The sequence below is a fragment of the Cenococcum geophilum genome (genome assembly GCF_001692895.1).
Source record: "Cenococcum geophilum 1.58 unplaced genomic scaffold K441scaffold_28, whole genome shotgun sequence".
Taxonomy (NCBI): domain Eukaryota; kingdom Fungi; phylum Ascomycota; class Dothideomycetes; order Gloniales; family Gloniaceae; genus Cenococcum; species Cenococcum geophilum.
The window spans coordinates 101,387-111,973 of record NW_027137586.1 but is presented as its reverse complement, the minus strand read 5'-3'; the positions used below and the strand labels follow the sequence as shown (position 1 = coordinate 111,973).

The following is a 10,587-nucleotide window of genomic DNA, read 5'->3' as shown; positions in this document are numbered from 1 at the left end:
TACTAACGCTTAAAAAGTAGCTATACCCTTTATTAACTTAGCAATATATTTATATTCCTATAAGCCCTTCCTTTAATTCCACTTCGCTAAGCACCCGTAGCGTAGTTCTTTAAAGTCGCCCGATATATAAGCCTATAATCCACCTCTTTACCCTTCTTACGCCCTAGCTAACTGGTACGTCTCTACTAGAACTTTCTATGCTCCATTTTTATACTAACTTTAATACTATTACCCTAATACTTTTGCTATCTTTTCTATAATTTGGGACTTTTTAAACCTTACAAACCTTTATAAACAAAAAGGACCCGCCTTTAGTATTTTGCTATTAGGACTAGCGCTGCCAGAGGATTGAGGACTAAAATACCTTATAGCTAAAGTGTATGTAATATAAGCCATTTCTATAGTCTATATAGCTGACTTATATAAAATAGTTACGCCACTTATACTTATATTGTTTAGCTTTCGCCAGGCGCCGTCTTTATACTTATATACGACCTCTTTTAGTCTGCACTCTAGTAGCCGCATTTATCGCGATACCTATCTCCTTTATCCGAACAATTTAGGAGAGAGTTCGCGTTATAAGCTAGTCCTACTAGTAAATACTTTATAAGGATCTATTTTAGGGCCTAAAGAGGAATGCTAATAATATGGGATAGATTTTCTCTTACTATAGGTGCCTCCGCAAAACCTTATTACTAATTAATTATATTTAAAAAGGTATATTAAGATTATTTAAACCCCTTAAAGTATATTTAAAGCTAACTTAGAATTTATATTTAGGGAAAGTAATAAGAATATATAACCGCTAGTATATTTAACCTAGAAGATTATAATAGAAAAATAGAATGCAGTAAAGGTACCTTAGTCACTATTTATAACCTAAAAGTAGTGAAAGGCACTAAGCCGTACTAGAGATAAAGAAATATTATATAAAATATAGAATATTTTGTTCCCGCTAGGTATAAGGTTAAAGTAATAGATAGCTAGGTAAAGCTAACTAGGTTAGCTACATCTTAAAAGACTTAATTATTTAAACTCCCTCTTTATAACTAGCCTAGAAGGTAATAGAGATATCTTTACTCTGCCCCTTAGTAACCACCGCTAATATATATACTGTTTCCATTTCTCCTAGCCTATTTTCTATTTCCTATTAATTACTAGCTTTAATTACATTGGAAAGGGGGCTTTCTAAGTTGCGTATAAGACTCTTAGGTGCTCTTAAGAATATATATTGAATTTCTATAGTAAATATTGTTAGTAGTGCCTTATATATAATATAAGGAACCCTACTTACGCCTTTCTATCTACATATCTCCTATAGTAAGTTTTTTTTATCTACGCTATCTCTAATTACTAAGTCTCTATTCCTCCTATCTGTACCACCGGCGATTACTTAGTATTTTTAGGTTCGCCTTTAACACGCTTCCGTTTCTTTAGTTATTTAGCGTTTAATAGTGACGCCGCCTTTTTATTAATAACTAATTACCAGTTAGTTACTTCTCTAAAGATATTATTTAACTATACCTAACCTTTAACTAAGTTCTAATACTTATGGTACTAATTTAATAGTTTTTTAGCTCCTAGGGTATATAGAACACTATAAATATCTAATAGTAATATGTATATCTCTTTAGACTCTAACTCCTTAACAAGATAGTTAAAAGTATCTTAAGATATAGTACCTAGTGCCTATATAGAAGGTGAAAAATTTCTTGCCTACCTAACTATAGTTTTAGGACGCAGATAATAGATTGTACTATATCTCTTCTAAAGAGCTTTCTTTCTTACCTTAACTTGGCTTAAATTAAGGGCTAAGTCTTTTAGGCCTTTAAAAATTAGAGTGAGGTTTCTCTTTAATATAGTTATGTTTAGTTAGCCTCCTAACTCGTATTCCTGAACTTTAGCTAAAAATTTGCTGCCGTCTTTAGTAGGGCGCTTTCTGCGTAATTCTGTCGATGCTTAGATTACTTTAGATAGCTCCGTCGCCGCTTTAGTAATTTTGCTAGCGAAGCTACAAAATGCCTTGATCTGGCTCTTTGTAGGGCGCATCTTAGTAGCTTAGAATTTATCGTATATTGTTTTGACGTATCCGTATAAAACCTCTATCTGCGCAATAAGGGTGATAGCTGTTATAGCGTCGCTCTAGGTGGAGAAAAGGGACTCGTTAAGTGAATTAAAGTAATATATGGAACTTATAAGAGTCTAAAAGTCCTATAGACTGTTTATTAGACTAGGGCAAACTCTACTATATTTGTTAGCAATTATAATAAGTAGGTATTAAGATAACATATACCTTTTTTATAAGAAATGGCTATACGAGAAAATATTAAAAAGTAGACTTTAGAGTTAGGCGGCTAGGGGTATTTATATAATATCTGCCGAAGTTAGGCACCTCTAAATGTATTTAGTAGGGGAAGGAGTTAGGTAAGTAAAGATTTATAAGCCGATTCGCTAATACTTAGGAGTAGCCTCTATTATAATATAAGCCGGCGTAATAAGACTTACTTTTATATTTAGTAAAACACGACGCTTAATATCCAATTAAGGTTTAATATCTTTTACCTTTACCTTCCTATATACAAGTTATATTTATACGGGTCTAGGTAAAACTACTTACTAAAAGAAGTCCTTCTGCATCGCCCTTACCTTTTATTAATTAAAGACATCCATCTGGCTCCTATATATTAACTAAGACTAAAACTAAGATCCCGCCACACTCTATTTTTATAGCTATAGTAGGAGCGTGCCTTAAGCCTACTACTAGGCTTAGTCTCTACAATGCTGTGAGGATATTAGTATTATCTAGCGTTTACTCTAATGTTTACTACTAAGACTTTGCATAACCGTACTAAGTAGAGCCTTTTACCCTGTTAAAATGATGCTAATATCTATTTAGCGTTTTCTAGGATTAATAAAGGAAAGCCGTATCGCTAGAGGGGTATAGTAAATAATTGTGGCATAGCTATAGCTTCTGTCGCATTGCTAGGTATAAAGAGGGTTAGTTTCTCTTAAAAAACGATACTATTAGCCTCCTCTATAAACTTAGCTTATTTATACTTTAACCCAGTACTACGTTACTAAAGCTTTATAAAGTAATAATATTAAACTAGCCTAAGGTTATAAAGCCATATAAGGTGTCTCTAGATACCCCTCCTAGCTGTAAAAGTCCGTAAACGCCTCTTTTTAGCCTAGTTATACTACCCTTAGACCTAGTTACCATTCTTTACCTCGCGGAGCTGCTTAAGGACGTATTAAAGGTAGTAAAAGTAATACCTAGCGCTATAGACACTCCTAAGGCTACTAAGCCTTAAGCTATAGATAGCTTCTAACCTAAAGAAGCGAGAGCTTAAGCTTTAAAGGTAGAGTATAAGACAGTTAATAAAATATATATCCCTACTAAACTAAAAGTATAACCCTAGTTAATTTACTATATATAGCTAGGATAATGTAACCTTAAAGTATAAGATAGTTAAATCCTCTACAGTACCTTCTAAAGTAGACGCATATAACGAATATATATTTGTTATTTGTATATATATTAGTAAGCACGAAAATAGCTACCGGATTTATGTTACTAACGGCGAAATAATAAATAAGAAGACTAAACGCATAACGCACCTTGTTAATGTCAAGTTTAAAGGCCTATAGGATATACTTAGGTCTGTTCTATAAGGTATAGATAAAACTTTCCTTAAGGAAGATAAACCTACGGTATGAAACCCTATCCATTAGGCCCTAGATTGGCTGCTAACTTAAGACTAGGTAGAGCGGAATATATTATACTACTTCCTTTCTAAGCTAAAAGCTTATAAAAGAGCCCTAGAGAATAGTATTTACCTTGACCTCTTAGTGAACTATATTAGGGATATATATACTTTAATAAAACAGCGCCTTAAATCGCTATAAGATAGTGAAGAAATTACATTTAATCTACTTTGGACTCTTTTTAAGTTAAATAAATTGGTGTATAGGAAATGCTATGGCACTAAGAAGCATAGATATACAAGATTTAACTTAGGCGAGGTGAAAGAGGACGATAAAGGAGATAAATATTTCCGTATTTAAGGTTAGTATCTAGATTTTAATAGTAAAAAATTTGGTAACATCGGGAAAATATTCGCAGGATAAGATTTAAGTAGACTTTGGTTTTCGCGTTTCGCGTAATTGACATGTAATTTGACCAACTCGACACGTAATTAACCAACTTGACACGCAATTAACCAATTTAATACATCTAAAAGTTAAATAACACGCAGTTAACCTATTTAATAACTTTAAAAGCTAACTATATATTTCTTGATACGCAGTTAACCTACTTAATAGCTAACTGTATAAACCTTTCACCACACATGCAACCTTACCAAAAGGTAGCGCCGCACTTCAAAACTTACGCATACCCATCTTACCATCAAAAACAATCGATTTCCTAACTTTTAAGACCTAATTCTCACTGCCTAGCGAGCTAGAGGTGGATTTATTTGTCGTTTTACCCCCTTTTCCCTAGCAGAAAATTCTTCTTAGGGGTGGTCCTAGCTTATAAGCGAGGCACGGACAGGAACACCAAAACTACAACTACTACTACGAATACTAATAGGGGCTAGTCTTTCTACTACCTTTTAGCCTAATCTCCCCAGAAATCTTCTAGTAGGATTAGTAAGGAGAAAGGGTATAAAGATAGTAAAAACTAGAAACCCCCCTATAAGATATAAAATGCCAAGGCCTAATAGGTCTAAAAAAAAACCTCCTATAGAAATAAGTAATGAAGGTTCTACATCTACTTTTTCTCCCCCTTCTCCTTCTCCTGGCCCGTTTAGGACAGGAAAAAAAAGAGGACATCCTTAGTCTTCTCCTAAAAAAGAAAACTAAAAACCTACAAAAAAGAAAGACAATAAAACTAACAACTACTACGGATAGTATACCTAGTATACCTCCGTCTTCCCTTTCTCCGGAAGAACATCTATATAAGGCTTTAAGAAGCCTAATCCAGGCCTATAGAGGGCTAGAAGGAGAAGAATAAGAAGAACAAGTTAGATAGCTAGTGGACTATACACACAATATCCTAATAGGAAAAAACCCCTTTGCAAAAGAAGAAGAAGAAGAAGAGNCAAAAGAGGTCCTAGAAGGACTAGTANAAGAAGTAAAAGCTCTCCNTAAGGAGGTAGCTTCTACTAAAAATACTTACGCAGAGAGACTNAAGAAGGACCTCCCTTCTTTTTCGTCCTCCCCACCCTCCTTACCATCACCACCACTACCTTCTGCCCCTTCTTCTTCTAGTAGGGGTTCTACTTCTACTAGAAGTAAGAAAAAGCAGCTATAAAAAAGGAAACTAGTCCTAATTACAGACGAAAAGGACTAACCTCTAGATACCTTCTCTATACAAAATAAAGTCAATCAACTATTTATATTAAAACTGTAAGTAAAAAAGCCAGTTCTAGCGTCTATAGCTAGAACTAAAGGAAAATAAAATATTCTCCTTACGACTACAGAAGAGTATAATGCAGATTTCCTAGTCAAATATAAGGAGATCTGGCATAACTGCTTTACCTTTTAAAGAGAATAAAAACTAGAACTATGGGTTTAAATTATAGCCCATAGGGTTCCTACCCTACCTTTCCTAGGAGAAGGAGGCTCTAAGCTTCTAAAAGAAGAGATTGAGACCTTTAATCCTATAAGGATACAAGGACTACCTAGATGGATCTTATCTAGTGAAAAAAGACACAATCTACAGACCAGATTTAGCTCTATAGTTTTTACTATAGAGAACGAAGAAAAAAGACAAGAAATCCTTAAGCAAAAAGAGATATTAATTGCAGGTACAGCTACTAAGGTAGTAAAGTACCTTAAAGTCTCTCCTACTACGCAGTGTANTAGCTGCCAAAAATTTGGCNATANAGGAGACAGATGCTCTANTAGGGCCTNTAGATATTNTGCGGCTNNANATCTATCTAAAGACNACTGCTGTCCTACNTGCTTAATAAGCGGNAGGCCTTNCAAGCATACCACCCCTCTTTGCATTAATTGTAAAGAAAAACACTTTGCTAATAGTAGAGACTGCGAGAATCTTAGAGCAGCTAAATTAGTACATAGTACTAGCGTAGAAGACTCTATAGAAGAATAAAATTAATAGAAGTCTAGAAGGAGGTAACTCCTACTAGGCTTTTAGGTTAAAAGACAGTAGAGAGTAAAAGGACAGAAATAAATTGCAAAAGGACAGGGACAGGGGTTAGGATTTCTTACAGTTTTTCTTACCATTTTCTCATTCCCTAGTAGTTGTAGTATCTTAGTATTTTTACTAGGAAACTATAAACCCCTAATTTAGGGGTTTATAAATACTAGGATATAGCTACTAGTACATATTAAGCTGCCCCAAAAGAATTTATATATATAGAACTATAGCGCCATAGCCCAGAGGCGCATGCGCAGTATTGTACGTAGTATAATACAATGGATAAAAAAAAAAAAAAAAAAAAAAACTAACTGTATATTCCTTAACACGTAGTTAACCTATTTAACAACTTTAAAGCTAACTATATATTTCTTAACATGTAATTAAGGTAAAGGTTATATGCTAATTTACGCAAATGAATTTTACACAGTTTTATTACTTAAAGGCTCTGCACAAGGCTCTACACGAAGCTTCTACACGAAGCTCTACGTACAGAGGCTCTGCACGAGGCTCTGCGCGAAGCTCTGCGTACGGAGGCTCTGCACGAAGCTCTGCACGAAGCTCTGCACGAAGCTCTGCGTACAGAGGCTCTGCACGAAGCTCTACACAGAAGCTCTGCACGAAGCTCTGCACGAAGCTCTGCGTACAGAGGCTCTTGCATGAAGCTCTACACGAAGCTCTGCACGAAGCTCTACACGAAGCTCTCCACGAAGCTCTATACGAAGCTCTGCACGAAGCTCTACACGAAGCTCTGCACGAAGCTCTACACGAAGCTCTACACGAAGCTCTGCACGAGGCTCTGCACGAAGCTCTGCACGAAGCTCTGCACGAAGCTCTGCACGAAGCTCTGCACGAAGCTCTGCGTACAGAGGCTCTGTATGAGGCTCTGCACGAAGCTCTACATGAAGCTCTGCACGAAGCTCTGTACGAAGCTCTGCGTATAAAGGCTCTGCACGAGGCTCTGCGCGAAGCTCTGCGTACGGAGGCTCTACACGAAGCTCTGCATCGGGTCCCCGCTATATTCCCGATAGCCTCTCCTATGTAGCCACCTTATTTTTTTTTATCTATCCTTCCTTCCTTATATCTTCCCTACCTAGGGAGGTACCAGAACGGCAGCTAGCAGAGGACCGTCACCAGAACTAGACGACCGTCGCCAGAACCAGACGACTGTCGCTAGAGCTAGATGACTGTCGCCAGAGCTAGATGACCGTCGCTAGAACCAGACGACCGTCGCCGTCGCTAGACGACCGTCGTTAGAACCAGACGACTGTCGCCAGAACTAGACAACCGTTACTAGAACCAGACGACCGTCGCCGTCGCTAGACGACCGTCGCTAGAACTAGACAACCGTTACTAAAACCAAACGACCGTTACCAGAACTAGACGACCGTTGCCAGAGCTAGACAACCGTTTCCAGAGCTAGACGACCGTCGCCGTCGCCAGACAACTGTCGCCAGAACTAGACGACCGTTGCCAGAACCAGACGACGACCGTTTAAATAACCAGCCAGTAAACACCACAAATGATTTAATTAATCGATTAATCAAATTAAACTAGAGCTTTAATATTGGCCTATTACCGAATTAAATTAAGGCCTCCTAGGGAGGTACCCGTTTAAATGTAATCAGGGCCTTTAATCAGGCCGACCCCTCCCCTAAATTAAATTATACACTAATATAGGCAGGCAGGTAGGTAGGTAGGTAGGTAGGTAGGTAGGCAGGTAGGTAGGAGAGGACTGTTACTAGAACTAGACCACCGTCGCTAGAGCTAAACGACCGTCGCTAGAGCTAGACGACCGTTACCAGAACTAGACGACCGTCGCAAGAGCTAGACGACAACGACTAGCCAGCGAACGCTATAAACGATTTAATTGATTAATTAAATTAAGGTACTATAAACAAGTAGGCATAAGTAGGGAGATACTAACAAGTAGGCAGATACAGATAGGTAGGCAAATACTAACAGGTAGGCAGATATAGATAGGTAGGTAGATATAAATAGGTAGGCGATATAGACAGGTAGGCAATATAGACANGTAGGCAATGCAGATAGGTAGGTAATGCAGACAGGTAGGTAATGTAGATAGGTAGGCAATGCAGATAGGTAGGTAATATAGATAGGTAGGCAATATAGATAGGTAGGTAATATAGACAGGTAGGCGATGCAGGCAGGTTAGTAAGTTAATAGGTAGATAGGTAGAAGAGAACCATTACTATATTATATTAAATTATCTAAAATAATATTTATTTTGCTAGTCTTATAAATAGCTTTAAAGTAGCTTTTATTTATTTAAAATATGCTATTAGTATAAAAGAGGTAAATATAATTATGGTTGCCAAATGCGCAGATTGCTGGCAGGTTACGCGTAGGTTGCGCGCAGGTTGCTCGCAGGCTGCGCGTAGGCTGCGTGTTAAAAAAATACGATATAGGCTAGTCGGTCAAGTTGCTAAATGCCCTCAACTGCGCGCCAATTACGTTAACCACTAACCATTGAGGCCATTAGTAGGGTACCATATTTTGCCGATAAAGGCTATAACCGTAATTGCTATTTAGAAGTTCTAGGGATTAAAGCCAATATATAGCCTTATATGTTTTCCCCTTAAATATTACCCTAACGTAGAGGAGGAGAAGCGAGAACTTGCTAATAGCGGTCGTAAATTCATTTTATTAATGGGGACGCACCACCAATAGTATAAAGGTGAAGCCTTTTATATAGAGAAAGGAAAGCCCTCCAGATTGTCCGTTAATAGTTGGATTATAGTTAACCCGGTACTTTTCTAAGAGAATAATCTAAACTATGCTGAACCTAGCATTAATAAGCAGCGAAAATACTAAACTAATAACATTTGGACGATTTATTTTGGCAAACTAGCTAAAAAAAACTTAATAAAGTTAAGAGTAATAGTAAGGAGCCTACCGAGTTAAAATATAAGGACTTGCTTATTTGCAGCCTAACTATATTAGGGTTTAGTCTTAATAATAAGCTCTAGTATAAGTTCCTAGATTTACGAGCTAAAAAGACTGTAAAGCTAATTTAATATCCCGTAGTGGAGTTTGCTGTTGACAATATTAGTAATATTAAGTAGAATGCCCTCTCCTTTTAGAACCTTGCTATCCTAGAGGACCGGAAAAAGCTTATTTAGGCTTTTATAGCTTCTTACGCAAATAGGGCTTAGTTTAATAATTTTGTGCTAGGTAAAGGACGTGGTTTAATTATACTACTATAGTACGAGCTCCGTTCTATTTATACTTAAAGAAAACTAATATAGAGTATTAGTAGTCCTCCTAGAGTTGGAAAGACCTTAACTATAAAAGGACTTTTAGAAGAGCTATAAAAGCCGCTTTATACAGTATGCCCTACTTATTTAAACTGCTACTATTTGTCTAACTCTTCTAGTTATTTAGTGGGGACCTAGCCACTAACGTAAAGGAGGTTAAAATTTAGCTTTTTTGCGCTTTCCGGCTAGCTAGCTATTAGAATGCTATACTTTTATTAAATAAAGCTAATGTATTTATAAAGCAACGATTATTAAATCATGTAGGCAATAATCTAACTTTAATTTTTTTACGGAAACTTAAATACTATAAAGGAATTATAATCCTTACTACTAATTATATAAAAGACTTTAATGACGTAATGCGAAGCAGAATATGTATAGCTATAAAATACCCTCCCTTAGGCGCTAATACGAGACGGGGCCTTTAGGCCAGTTTCCTAGTAAAGGTAGTTACTAGTAGGGCAAGATTCAGTTATAAAGAGCTTAAGGAATTAGCACGACGGGAGCTTAACGGCCGATAGGTAGGAATACTAAAGTCCTAGTAGAGAATTTTTATGCTAAATTATTTATATTTCGCAGATTAAAAATGCTATAGGAGTAGCCCTTGCCTTAGCGTATAAGGGGAAAAAATCGTTATTTTATTGGTATCTAGAAATAGTTCTGTAACTAGGTAATAAGTTTAACTATAACTATAAGGGTCTAGGCCAAGTTGGTAATCTAAACGCTTACTACTAAGTATTTCCCACTTTTTAAGACTTTTAGGCGGCTGCGATTTTAGATATAGATATAATCGGGTAGTTATATATTAAATCCCTAGTTATAGGCCTAGGTTCTAATAAATATAACTAGATAACTTAAAGTACCTACTACCCTTCTAAAACCTTAATTGCGAGTAGCTAGTGTGTAAATAGCTCCCATTCCTATACGGGATATAAGCCTATATACTTCCTTACTCCTATAATAATAAGGCCTATATAATAGGCTATAACGTAGGCGAATTTAGGAACGGGAGAACGGGAGCCATAGGGTAGTAGTTCCTATAGAGGAGTAAAAGACGTAGGTATTAGTTCCCGTAAAGAACTAAAAGCTATAAAGGGATAGAGGACGCCAGTATTGATTTCCGTAGAGAACTAAAAGCTATAA

At 36.6% G+C, this 10,587-nt stretch overlaps 1 protein-coding gene across 1 annotated transcript; it reads left to right on the top strand.

The window, feature by feature from the left end:
* Positions 1-9,647: 9,647 nt before the first annotated feature.
* Positions 9,648-9,872, top strand: K441DRAFT_567445 (uncharacterized protein; the record flags this gene model as incomplete). Its single annotated transcript, XM_067643798.1, has 1 exon — positions 9,648-9,872. A coding segment is annotated over one exon (225 nt), but the record flags the coding sequence as incomplete, so codon positions are not given.
* Positions 9,873-10,587: the final 715 nt, after the last annotated feature.